Below are 14,392 nucleotides of genomic sequence, written 5' to 3'. Positions count from 1 at the left end.
TATAGTGGTGGTTCCATGTGTTGCCCACTAGCTGCCTATATTCACTCCAAGGGCAGCATAGTCTTTTTACACACACATGACTCTTTGGCACTTATGGCGAAATTTGGATACATGGCTACATGCATACATGCATCAGTTCTTCTAATAATTAAAGTATCTTCCATAATCTTCCATTGATGTGTTTCTGACTGTGCATTGCATGCTCGCTGAATTTAGTCTGATAATTCTTCTCTGACTGCGACCCGCAATGCGCTCGCCGTCATTGATTCTCCAGTATGGTACGTACGTACTTATACTTGCTGTTCTGTTAAATTTGTTATAATTTTCGTTTATAGCTTTATATTGATATTACGGCTAGTTTTATGCATAGTTTCTTTATGACCTTTTTTTTTTTCCCTGGCTGTCAGTATCTTTATGACGTATTGTCGTTTGTTGTGTTATCCATTACTCCCTTCCTGTCATTATAAAACCCTTTTTCGCGGTCTTTAATTATCACAATAGCCTCAATAATTTGTCTAAAATACTATTATTTTTTTCCTTAAATATCCTTTGTTTTCATATTTCCTAACTTCTCGACGACATTGACTCTGCACACGTTTAATGAATCTCATTTGGGATAATTTTGAAAAATTCTGAACTTTTGTGTCAAAATTTACTAACTTCAAAGGAATAATAGAACCGTGTAAAAAAAATATTTGAAAAATCGCGCTATAATAATATAATCTGTTGGCAACTTTATTTATACATGGACAGATTGATGATAATATTCACCAGTTTTGTCGTGTAAGCCGTTAGCGCTGAGACAGCTGCTAAGGAGTGCAGTCTGATATAATGTAAAATTCCAAACATGTACAGCAGCTTGTTTAGGAATATAATTTGAGATAGATAAGGTTCTCAGGGATTAGCGAAATTAATCTGATTTTTACGATAATGGTTAGTGAGTAATAACAAGTAAAAAAAATAGTAAGTTTAATGAAACAAAATATTTTATTTATGTCAAAAAGAACCGATAGAGTGCTGGGGAGTTTAATTTACTGTGTGATTTATTAAAGTCGTGATGCATGTGGGTGAGATGAGGAGATGGGAAAAGGGGGTGTGGGTTGGGGAGAATAAAATTGTGAAGCGGAAAGTGAAAGTAGCATAGGCTATGGAAAAAGAAAAAGGCGGAGAATATATATATATATATATATATATATATATATATATATATATATATATATATAAGAGGGACGCGACAGGAACGGCTGCAGCTCAAGTCGCAACAAAACCAAATGAGAATATAATCTAATCGCCCCAGGCTGCCCCCTCCCACATAAATCTCTCACGATACGCACATATAAAGTAGCAGCAACTCTTGTCATAAGCCTTCAAATTAATTAACATCGTACTTGTGTGGCCTCTAGTGTTCTTCTTCGTTAGAACTGTCCCGGTGAACATTTGGTCCCTGTTTAGCATTACGGTTGAAATTAGTGATGAGTACTTTTCATGTAAGTCAAGACAAAACTCATTTTACATGCTTATTTTGTATCTTGTAAATTATGATTAAAAATCTATTTATAAGCTATTTCAAACTGGCTGTCAATCTTACTCAGTGTTATTTAGCATCAAGAGTAGTTCATATATACTACTCTTCCGGTCCTTAATATAGGACCCAATTGTTGAGTTAGTTTTGGTCCTAAATATAAGATCTATTTCTCATATTTATCACTTTTATCTAAATTATCCCTATAGATACTCCCTCAACTATAATCAAGTAAAAGAGAAATAGGGGTATTAAGAAAGATGATTACGGTATTTTAGGAAAAATGTGTCACATTTCTTATAATTAACTAATTTACCTAACTTCCTTAATCTAATCAAATTAGTTAAATGGGTCTTATATTAAAGATCGGAGGAGTATCTCCTATCCTTAATATAAGAGCTTATTTGATTTTTATTCTGATCTTAAATATAAGATCCCAATCCACTTTATCTCTTATATTGACGTATTTTTTTTCTAAGGTACTTCTTCTAATAATGGTAGTTCTGGTCAATATATTTGATTAGCAATGATATTTTAAGAAAGATAACACCTATTTATTACAAATAACTAACTTAACTTATTTTTTTAATATACTCAAATTAGTCAACTAGTTATTATATTTATGACCGAAGGTAGTGTGTATATACATTAGAAAATCTTTACTTCATTTTGTCCCTTGTAATGTAGCTATATATAGAGTAGTCCGTCGGTCGTATCTCGATGACATACTACGTACTCTTCCGGTTCTTAATATAAGGCCTATTTAACTAATTTGATTAGATTAAGGAAGTTAGGTAAGTTAGTTAATTATAAAAAATGTGACATGTTTTTCCTAAAACACCATGATCATATTTCTTAATACCTCTCTCCCTCTTCTACTTGATTATGGTTGAGGAAATATCTATAGGGCTAATTTAGAGAAAATTGATAAATATGAGAAATGGGTTTTATATTTAGGATCAAAATCAACTCAACAATTGGGTCCTATATTAAGGACCGGAGGAGTATTATATACACTTCCTACCAAAAGAAGGCTGGAGGGCTTGTTCCTATTGACTATTCCTCCCATAAGTTCAATCTATATATATTCGCGCAAGAAACTCCACAACTCAATTTTAGTGCAACTGACAAAATAAGCAGATTTGCACTCGCCCGAACAGCTGCTCGATACTGTTCCTGCCGTTTGTACGCTGCATGTTCCACACCCAAATTCACTAAAACGAAGGGGGAAGCAAGTTGCACTCTGGTTTACTGTGCAGGCTACTTTTTAATTTGTCCTCTTTCACCCGCAACCCAAGAATGCTTTTTGATGGATGCATGCAATGTTCGAGTGAATAAAACTCTCCTCTGTGATTGTGATGATAGGCAAAGCTGCCTTGTTTTTCTGGGACCCGATGGAAGCCCACGTACAGGATCGACCACGTCTTATCTATAAGAAGCATGAATGATCTACAAGTAGGTTGTTGACTTTGTCTGACCATTTAATTTGTTGGTGGGTGAGTTTTCACTTGATGAGTATTAAAACAGAATTGGCTTTTATTTCAGTTGGCCGTGATAATTTGTTAATTGAAGTGATCCTTGTGAATGGAGGGAGAGGCATTATGATGAGGGAGTCAAAGATGTGATGATGCGTGTCAAGAAGAGAGTGATGAGATTCGAAGAAGCATACGGTGGTGGCACCATCAAAGCCGTCTAGCCCGCTGCCTTTGTCCCCTAATTCCGTACCACATTTTCCTTTCTTCTAATGGGACCCCCTCCTGCCTTCCTCCAATAAAATTATTATACGCCTTTGGTAAAAAAAGAACCGGGGCATTGAAAAGCCACATCTTCTCCCTCCCATCCCGGCCCATTCTTTCTCCTTACCTTTGCAGTGCCATTATATTAGGCGTTCAGTTAGTCAGCGCAATTATATCTAATCACTAGCCTCAAATTAATCAACTTTTCCATGTATAATTCCTATCACTGATTCTCACCACCACACTTTAACAGTGCTAATTAGTTTTTTTGTTCTTCCCGGATATACCCTTCTTTGTGGAGGGGGATGGGTAAGAGAGACGATGAGTCAATGACTACCAAGAAAAGTAGATGAGAGATAAAGAACACTAAAAAAAGATTAAAATGCCGAGTGAATTATAATTGGAGTAAAGATTGAAAAAACAGTCACTTAAATTTTTAGACAAGTATAAAATACTATAGCTTGTTATAACTAATGGAAGCTGAGTCTAACAGAAGAAGCCAATCCCTCGTAACGTGATGGACCAAGTTTTAATTCTCGCTAAAAAATATGCTCACATTTAATGTTTGACAGTATTTTAAAAAGAACTGTCTGGACGCACTTATAAAACAGACTAATTTTATCCCAAAAATTGCAACCTGTATATAGGATTTTTGCGCTCCCTGTTTCATGCCTCCCAAAAACGCCGGGTTCCATTAATTGTGAACATGCATATCTGATCAAGGGAAAACACAGGGCATTTGAAAAATAGAGAATTTTTACATGAAAAAGAAGCAGAGATCAAAATGAGGGAAAAAAAAGAGAGGCCATGATCGATTTGGGAATTGGATGGCTCCTATTCATGCCCAATCGATCAAACGCTGTTAAAGCATAGGTATCTTCTTATTAGAGGTAATTCTACTCAAAGCACTGTCGGGCACTAAATATGAGTACCTTTTTCAGTAGAAATTCAAACCTTGATTTATCATGTTATGAGAGACTAGCTCCTTCCGCTAGGCATGTTTTTAAAACAGCATCCGAAGCAAGCTTCAAATATCTCAGTATTTCACTGAAAAATTCCTACCTGGGCTTCATGTTATAAAACCCAGTGAGGGATCCTATTTCGGACTTCTCTTTGAACAGGGACTAACAAATAGTTTGGGCTTTACTGTTTTCCTTTTTTGCCACATGGGTTTTAATGTTTTTGAGAGAACATTCCCCCCTTAAAAAGCCTTAACCCCAGCAGGCCCGTAGGTTTCGTTGGGCTCAAAGCCCACAACGTGAGGAAATTTTGCCCCCTTCGCCCGATAATCTCTGGCGCCAAAACTGATTTTCGCGCTCTGAAACCCCCACCCTCAAAAGGAAAAGAATTTCGCGCGAATGCGAATTAGCGCGCCAAGGACCTTCCAAAATGGCTTAAGGTCACCAGCTCGGCCTCTCGCCCTCTCCGACCTCTAAACCTTTCTCGCATCCACTGCTCTGGTCACTGTATCGTCGAGACCATCAATGTCACTCCGACGAAGGACTCTCGCGCTGAAACCGGCATCCAAGTCCCCTTCAATCGGTAAATCGTTCGATTGCGATGACGTGTGCTGCGAAGAATGTGGATCCGGCCACTCGCCGGCCAAGTTGATTCTTTGCGACAAATGTGATCGAGGATACCACCTCTTCTGCCTCAGACCCATACTTGTTGCTGTGCCCAATGGATCTTGGTTCTGCCACTCTTGCTCTAAAAACAAGAAGCCCAAGTGTATGTTCCCTATATCTTCGTTAATTTACATGTTGATTGAATGGTGTTTGTATTTAGACATCGAACCATGAATATGTTTACTGCTTGGTTTGGAATCGGGTTTTTGACTTGATTATTATGCTTTTTCCGGCTACTTCACTTGAAATTGCTTAGGCTTCATCGGTTACTTTTCTCATTCCCTTGGAGATCTATATTTACTGTTAGTTTTATGGAAGAGGGTCACCATGCGAAGCAAAACCAAGAAATTGGATTTAAGACTTCTCCTAGGGCCTTCTGCTGATTGGCACGAATAAACCCAATTTACCAGCTGAAAATTTTAAACCCGTTCATTTTCAGAGATTTATGATAATTTGCGCCTTGAAAATTATATCTCTTCCATGATTTCTTTGTGTGTGGATATTTCACGATTTTTTGTCCCATTTTTCTTAGTATCTTCCCCGTAGCCAGAGATGCTCATACTCTTCCGTTGAAATGCAGCTTTTCCTCTTATTCAGACTAAAATTATTGACTTCTTTCGCATTCAACGGTCGCCGCAAGCTCCTCAAATATCCAGTCAAGGTAAAGCGGATATATGTTCCGTTCTCATTCTACGCATTTATTTAAAAGGGGAAAAGCAAAATCCTATGGAAGGTTGAGTCTAATTAAATTCTAAATTTCTGTGTTTCTTGAATTTAAGATATCCGAAAGAAACGAAAGCGGGCTACAAGCCTGGTGGTGTCGAAAAAGAAACGAAAGCTGCTGCCTTTCTGCCCAAGTGAGGATCCCTCAAGGAGATTAGAACAGATGGCATCTCTGGCAACGGCATTGACAGCAACTAACGCAGAATTCAGCAACGAGCTTACTTACATGCCAGGAATGGCGCCGAGATCAGCAAATCGCCCGTCTCTCGAAAACGGTGGAATGCAGGTAACTTGGTTTATCTTTGCTGGAGGTACCAACAAGAGATGGTGCATGCTAAAAAAATGCCCCTAAAATCAAGTCAATTGTGTTTGCCTAAACTCAATGGCTCAGACCCAAAAAAATAAGTGGTAGGGCATGCCTTCAATTTTTAAGGTGACTCAGTAGGGGAGAAACTATTATCATCTGCATAACTTGTACTCATTTTGCATCTGTTCGCGGAATCTTTGTAATTACACCATCAATTTGTATGACCAAAATTCAGCATTTGAGTGTTGAGGACAAAGATTTGCAATTCAGTGAAGTTTTCTATCTGTTCGTGATTCAGGTTTTGTCCAAAGAAGATGCAGACACCTTGAACCTGTGCAGGAGTATGATGGAAAGAGGAGAATGTCCACCCCTCATGGTTGTTTTTGATCCTCAAGAAGGGTGCGTATCCATGTGAATTAAGCTCTGGAGTCTTGTCTGCCCCCTCGGCATTGAAGTTGACCTTTTAGCTCCTCTTCACGCAGGTTCACTGTTGAGGCAGACAAATGGATAAGAGACTTGACGATAATCACAGAGTATGTTGGAGATGTTGACTATTTGAGGAATCGTGAGAATGATGACGGGGATAGCATGATGACACTTCTTTCCGCTTCTGATGCTTCACAAACGTTAGTAGTCTGTCCGGACAAACGAAGTAACATCGCGCGGTTTATTAACGGCATTAATAATCACACACCGTAAGCTTGTTTTCCCTCCTTAATTTTATTGGGAGCAAGATGATTTTTATGAAAAAGAAACTCAACAGTGCGAGTTTGATGCAGGGAAGGAAAGAAAAAGCAGAACTTAAAATGCGTGAGGTTCGACGTCAATGGGGAGTGTCGGGTTCTACTGATTGCAAACAGAGACATATCAAAGGGGGAGAGGTTGTACTATGACTACAATGGAAGCGAGCATGAATATCCAACGGAACATTTCGTGTAAATGTTGATTTTTTTGCCACTTAGTGAACGATCCTAAGATGGGATAATACAAGCAATAACAAAGCTCCATTGAGTCTAAAAAAGCGATTTGTATTCATTGGTTTGGTTTTGTTTTAGTCGGGCTAAAATTCAACGAATTATATTTTTCGTAGAAAATCAAATCAAATCATTACTCTAAGATGCCAAATGGCGCCCTTGCGATTCTCTTTTCAAATGTTCTTTAAACATTATTAGTGATATCTATTTACCAATACGATCGTAGTAGATGAAAGTATTTCCAGCAAAGACCAATAAAAGGGAAAATTATAGGGAAGTTCCAGCAAAAAAATTATTATGCTTTGAAGAATTTATTCAAAGACATGCCGAATAAATTATAAGTTTTAAAATGTTTTGGTTTGATTCGTATATATTGTGGCACCTGCTCAAAATTATTCCATTTGGGTTGCGTAACCTGATAGGGAGAAGAATAAAATGATTTTATTTAATGTTTTATTCCCTTAGTAAAAAGGGGACGTGTCAGAAAGACCCAAATGCGTGACTACCATACGGCCCACCCATATTTCATTGGGCTTTGTTTGAGATCCAAAAGAAATGTTTGGGCTTTGCTTTGTGTCGGTGATCAGAGGGTTCTCTAATAAATCTTGTAGCTGTTTGTCAACCGGATCCGTGGCGCAATGGTAGCGCGTCTGACTCCAGATCAGAAGGTTGCGTGTTCGATTCACGTCGGGTTCAAATCCCCGATCCGTAGCTACCTGTCGGATCTTTTTTTCGTAACTCGAGTTTCGTTTTCCTTTAGTTTCTTACACACTGGCCATGGCGTGAGCGCAGCACGAGCTTTTCAGGATTACAGGTCTTCAGTAACTGGGCAATACTTCGAACCCCCCACACCCACCATCGAATTATGAGTTGGCTGAGGGCTGGCTTTTCTTTTGCTTTTCAGATATTGGCATGACCTCCAAAATAACAGAGAAATCAACGAAAGGGACATATATGTATATAATACCTATATATATTCAGTTGCGAATGAATGAGAGAGACCTTGGGACACAAACGAGTAAAGAGAGACGATAGTGAGTTCTAAATTATACAGCAGCTACAGCACCAAAACAACTCCCAAGTTCACTTTCTTGTTACCTGCTTTGTTGATCCTTTATTTCTAGGACCACCCTGCACTTACCTATGTCCGTGCATGTCTCTCTACTCACACTAAAATCTGCCAACCCCTATACGTAGCATGGTCCAAATTAAATGCCTAATCGTCGCCGTCTGATTCTGATCAGACGATCACACCCGACAGTGGTCCCACACCTCTTGTGGTCCTATGATACGTACGAAGCAGAGGGAGGAGTGTACTTTGTTCAAGGTGTTATAAGGCGCAGCCAACACCAACTTTTTCCCCGCCCCGCCCTGGTTTCTTAGCAAGCACCACCATGTCTGTATATATATGTGTGAGTGTGACAGGCCCTTTTCCCTCTACCAAGGGTTTCGAGTGCAATTTGGGACCATTTATTTGTACATTCATGACTCTCAGACAAGTGAAAGTAACCACTGTGTATGTTATATGTTATAATTAGTTTGGCACAGAAAGCATACACCCAATCGTTTTATAGCTTCTCATGAAATACGATGTTTTATATATATAGGCTCTCTCAAAAGATGAACCATGCAAAATGTTTTACTTTGTAATTATCAGCTCCATCCGTGTCATTTTTGTTAATTTTGGGCTTCATATTAAGAAGTCATGTGAGTGGGCTCATATCATCATCTCAAGATTTTTCTGGTGAGTTGATGAAACGGGACCTGGCTTTTTTTTTTCATGGCACGGTTCTCCAGCACAAATTATTATGCATAACTTCTCTCTCTCTCTCTCTCTCTCATTGTTACGTAGAGCCTATAACTGGCTTGCATACTTCAACATGAATCAGGCCTAAAAAAGCCCCCCGCACAGTATTTTGATTCATCCTTTTCTCCCCGGCCTTCTTGTTGAGAGATGTGCTTTTTCAGACGAAAGAGGGAGGCATATGTACTCGTTTGTAAGTTTCATGTCATAAAAGCATGTATACACCCCCAACTACACTTTTCTCACCAATAAGTAAATTATATTATAAGCTAGTTGACGCGCGTGTTATAGTGAAACTTTAATTTAGTGAATTACATGTACTTGAAAAATGCTGGAGGTCTGGGTTAGTCTATTCTTTGGTGCACTACTGGAGATTATTTTTAGTGAAAAAGAAAGGTTACGATGCTGTTCCCTGTGATTAAAAAGACTAAGGTTCGGTCAGTAAATTATGACGTACGTTATTCTAAAACTATGGCTAAGGCATCAACACCAAATTTGGAAGAATGTGAAAAACAAACAGAAAGAAGTTGATTGGAGTTCGAGTTGTTTAAAGAGAGAAGTGACCACTATAAAATTGTGAGCTACGTGGTAATGGAAGCATAAATTTGAAGCATATTCAACTCAAAAAAAAAAAAAGGAAAACTGGGTGGAGTGGAGTTCATGTAATTGACATTGCATAAAATGGGAATGGCTTATATAGGCAAAAAAAAGAATGAATATAGTATGTGATATATAATTATATATATATTTAGTTGAAGGGAATTAAGGAGGAAGGGATGGGAAGGATCGATGAATGAAAAAAAGGTGTGGGCGATGAGTGGGCGGCCATGTTTTGGAATAAATGAAAGCTATGCAGAGAGAAATGGGAACATCGAAAAAGTGTCACTTGCACATCCTTTTACAGTGATTGCCACCAGACAACCACCTTGTTTTCTGGGAACTTGTCTACTCTCTCTAGCACCCACTTTTGACATCACCAATCAATAGTTCAATACAGATAAATATTCATTCACACACACACCCTTTTCTCCTTTCATTCTCTAAACTTTAAAAAAGAAAGAAAGAAAGAAAGAAAAACTGCATATCTCCTCATTTCTTCTTCCTTTAATGCCTCTAATTGCTTCTTTCAACCGAGCTACCAATGAATTTCAATCCTACCCAATTAATAACTTAATTAATGATCTCAATGTCTCCGCATGTGATCAGGATACTGTTAAACATATTGCTTCATATTAAGTTCGTATTCTTGAGAAATTCTCATAGAGTACATGTTCAGACTACGTACTGCATCATTTATTGAGACTGAGTCTTGATATTATTTACAGATTTATTATAGAGAGCATCATGAGATGAAGTGTGTCGTGTATGTGTTGAAACTTGGCAGCAGGGAAGGTATATCTGCCTGTCCTGTGCGGCGAAAACAACTTCAATCATGTTGAACCCTACAAGTGTTTTTTTGGACATTAAGGCCCTTCTCGTACCTACCTATTTTTTTTATTGCATTTCTTACTGGTAGTGTGTTTTTACCTACACTTCCAGATAGAAAAGATGTGTCTTTCTGCAGCAAATTATTATTGCTACTCATTTTTATCGTTTTCTGGGGAGCTTTCTTCGTCGTTTCTATTTCTCAATTCAGCTCACCTCACCACAGATATATATATATATGTGTGTGTGTGTGTGGATTTTCAATGTTTCTTTATCATTGATTAATCATTATTGTTGCTTATAAAATATATTCCCTTTGGGTTTGTTTTGATCCGAGATTGAAAGTGAGCTATATTTAAATTAGATAGCGTGAATTCAACAGAATATTAAATTTGATATACGGAGTAAAATGGCGTACTGTAAATATAGAATAATACCCTCGGAGTGTGGGTTTACGAGTATTTTAATGATTTGGAAGCGGGTTAAGAGATGAAGTGCCGGGGATGAAAATGATTGTGGGTTTTGAAAAGGGGAGCGAAAAGAGCAATTAAGAAAGAGAAGGAGGGGTTGTTAAAGTGAAAAATCGATGGCAAGGAGGGCATCCACGTTAAGGAGGGCATTGAGTTATTGTCGGCCAGACACACATCAAATAAGAAACAACATTATTATAATCAATATTGTTTGGTGGGTTTGCAACTAATCACTAACAGATCAGCCCCCTCATTTCCCATTCCTTTAATTGTTTGATTTATTTATTTATTTTAAATATTATGTCGGCTGCCCCACTCTTTCATTTCATGCATCCGGTCATTTATGCAGTCATATATTCCCGCCTTTCATTATTATTCCCCACTCCTCACCTCATCATCACTTGTCCTCTTTCTCAATCCGTTCATTCATTATTTTGCCTTAATTTTGTTTAGCAATAAATGGGTTCTATATAAGAGCTGAGAATTTTCTGGTTCATCTTTGCTAATTAAAACTGCGCTCTGATTAATGATTAATTACGTACATGCGAGTGAGGCGTGAAAATCATCAAAACTCAGCCATATGTTGTCTGCTGATTAATTAGCTTCATAAGCGTAAGGGTGGCTAAAAAAATCACCATATGCTTATTAGGTAGTAATGGAATATTAATGATGGACTGAGGAATCAATGAAGGGGGAAACGTGAATTAGGGAAGGATACTATATATATAGAGTAATGCACGAGAGAGTTACAGCTAGCGTGGACTGCTGAGAGAAGAGAAGACAGGAATATGCATGAACTGACCCATTAGTTATTATAAATGCATGCAGAACCAGGCTAGCTGGCTGTTGTGTGTCGCTTATTTAATTTCTTCCCTTTCAAAATATGGCAACCGAGGATCATTAGTCCATGATGCATGTGTGTGTAGCCAAAGATGGATAAAATTAAATCCTAATTTGACACGCACATATATGTATTAATCAGCAGCAACGTAACGAAGTGTGAAGACCAGCATCCTTGGTTTAGTCAGCCAGAAGCCAAATTGAAAATTAGATTAAATCAAATCACAAATTCTGACGCAGTTATTACTTAGCTGGGTTCCTAAAACATGTAATTAGGGATTCATTCTGTAATAGTATGTATAGAAAGTCTCATGATTAGTACTAAAGCCTCTTCAGGAAGTTTATTGTTTGAAGTGATTAGTTATTGTTACAGCGGTGAATATTCTAAACTTAACCAAAAAAAAAAGATGAATGCAGGGTGAATGGTAGAATGATAGGGGTTAAGCTGTAAATTCGGAATTCCTGAGGGAGCCGGGGTGAATAAGTCAAAACACGATGGACCCGTGTCTTACACCAAGTATGCCTCCTCAGGGTCGTTCCCATTGCCCCAACACCAAGAGGTTGCACGTGGCTTTCGCACGTACGTGTCCCGACATCATATTTTTGGCTAATCAAAGACTAATTTTCCTTCCACTTCCCATCGTGCATCGGATCTTACAAATATTATTAAAATTTCACCTATATGTAACATATAAAGATATCGGTCGTTCAAGTTTTATTTTCCCGACCATGATTATAGCTGTTGTCTGGCAGACTGTGATAATTTCTTTTTCACTCATTGCACCAATTTACATGCAACTCGTTTTCTTTCAGCTTATTTCCCCCTGATCAAGACTACAATATGCCTCTTCGATATTGAAGCCTCTAACTTGTTTCAAAAGTATAATCATTGTGTCTCATCGCATCTTTAATTAAATCGCAAATTAAAAAGTTCAAAACCATATGCTGTTCATATCATGGGAGGATGCTTTGCTCCTTTGAAGGGCCTGAGATCGATCAATTGATTGTCTAAAATAATTAAATAAATTAATCGGAAGTTAGCTTTTAGGGTAAAACCAAAATGAGGGGGACATCTTGATTTACCTACTTTGTCTAGCCGGTCGGCATATGTCTGCAATATCCTCTACATTTCACCATAACACCTAATGAGTGAAACCAAAAAGTGCAAACACTGAATCACTGGTGCTTAATTTCTTAATTAATCCTGCCTCCGAACGAATCAAAAAAGCGGTTTCTCTTTTTTTAAAATAATTAAACTATCATCAGCTTTCTCCAAGTCATCTCTCTTTTTCACTTCCCTCCCTTCACTTCAACGAATCCATCATGTAATAATATTGCATGACAAGACATTGGCACCACGCACTTTGAACTTAGACGACTTGTTAATTGTAAAAGCACATCTTTTCTAATAGGGGTAATTATCAAAGGGCAGGACCTAATGAGACAAAAGCGATCGAAAGTAAAATTGTTGGTTTAATTGGAAGCAACAAAGGCCCTCCCTTTCTGACTTTTTAGGGTTTTGTATGGTCCTCAAGCAGACATCAAACCCCTAAAACATGTAACCATTTGCCACCCACCACTGTACTCATTTTTAAACATTTTTTCTTTTCCATTCTGTGAAATAAGACAGTGCTCGCAATTTCTTTATTTTTTATTTTTTTGCCGACGACATTGCTCGCGAATTGTCGATCAGCATTAATATCATTTTTATTGTATTGCAAGTCAGGTCCTTTCATCAACATTTCCTTCCCTTTTCTCAAACCAAAAAAAAAAAAAAAGGTCAAACGACTGTATATGAACTCTAACATTCCACGTTATGGATTAAAAAAAAAAAAAAAAGCAAATTGAGAACCGAATCAAGTTGTTTGGGCAACTCATATAGTAAAATGAGAACCGGGAAGCACTTTTTATTAGTCAGGACCCATCAGACACGTACATAATTTGATTGAAATCTTCATCCCAACTGACCATAAAATGATCTGACAATTGGACCGACGTTAAAAAAAGAAGAAGATATATACACACATATCCAACAAAAATCCACAACTTACAATTAATTTGGTTAATTATAAAAAGCAAACACAATGGAAGAGACTTGTGTTTTTTTAAACGTAACTTCTTGGACTAACGCGTTACACATGATTTAAAAAGAAAAAAAAAACGTGTGAAGAGTACATGATGACTGTTCTGCTTGGGCTTGGTTCTATAAAATGAATTTAAAAGAATTTTTTTTTGGTATCTATATTTTTAATTCGGTTGTAATATAGTCTCTGAATTTTAATTCATATATAATACAGTTCTTAAATTCTTTTTTTTTTTTCTGCCAACGCAATTTTAACTTGGTTGTAGCTTAACTCCTATATTTGATTTGATGCAATTCACTTTCCATAATTTTAATCATTTAGGATTAAAAGGAATGAGTTGCGTTAACTTACAATTAAATCAAAACTATAAATACTAGATTGTATCAAATTAAAGTTTAAAAATTAAGTTTTGATTGAGTGAAAAATACAGCGATCAAATTAATTCTTCATAAATGAAATAATAATAATGAAAGAATTGTTGGGGATAAACTTATGACGACGCAAATGCCCATTCCTCGCGCGAAGAAAGAGCACAGGAGGGTGGACGCATGAGATGGAAAAAGAGGTGACAGCGAGAGGGCCATCCCTTGCGCCGGACCTCTCAATTATGGATTATGAGATTATCAGACCCCCAAACAAAAACGCCAATTTTTTGTTCATCTCTGACCGTTGACTAATTCTTCATGCCCGGTCTTTTCTTTCAGTATATCCGCTCATAAACATTAATAATAATATTAAGAATAATATAGGTTTCAGGAAATAATTTAAAATGAGGAAAAAATCAAAGTGAAAATCGCATTGGGTCCCTCGTTCTGCGTGGAAAATTTCAGTCAAATTAAAATTTGCGACGCTGACTTAGACTCCATGGAAGGTTAGGATTTT

At 37.4% G+C, this 14,392-nt stretch overlaps 1 protein-coding gene and 1 non-coding gene across 2 annotated transcripts; both read left to right on the top strand.

The window, feature by feature from the left end:
* The first annotated feature begins 4,707 nt into the window (after positions 1-4,707).
* LOC114746727 (histone-lysine N-methyltransferase ATXR6-like) lies at positions 4,708-6,924 on the top strand. Its single transcript, XM_028935007.1, has 6 exons — positions 4,708-4,986; positions 5,464-5,544; positions 5,663-5,892; positions 6,212-6,312; positions 6,396-6,608; positions 6,693-6,924. The coding sequence occupies exons 1-6, from the start codon at positions 4,743-4,745 to the stop codon at positions 6,850-6,852; spliced, it is 1,029 nt and encodes a 342-aa protein (XP_028790840.1). The 5' UTR covers positions 4,708-4,742; the 3' UTR covers positions 6,853-6,924.
* A 587-nt stretch (positions 6,925-7,511) lies between these two features.
* TRNAW-CCA (transfer RNA tryptophan (anticodon CCA)) lies at positions 7,512-7,583 on the top strand. Its single transcript has one exon. It is a non-coding gene; the product is annotated as a tRNA-Trp (tRNA).
* Positions 7,584-14,392: the final 6,809 nt, after the last annotated feature.

Source organism: Neltuma alba, unplaced genomic scaffold (genome assembly GCF_004799145.2).
Source record: "Neltuma alba isolate B1F8T4 unplaced genomic scaffold, ASM479914v2 tig00005084_pilon, whole genome shotgun sequence".
Classification (NCBI taxonomy): domain Eukaryota; kingdom Viridiplantae; phylum Streptophyta; class Magnoliopsida; order Fabales; family Fabaceae; genus Neltuma; species Neltuma alba.
The sequence above is the reverse complement of the archived record's forward strand: the minus strand, read 5'-3'. Positions and strand labels throughout refer to the sequence as shown.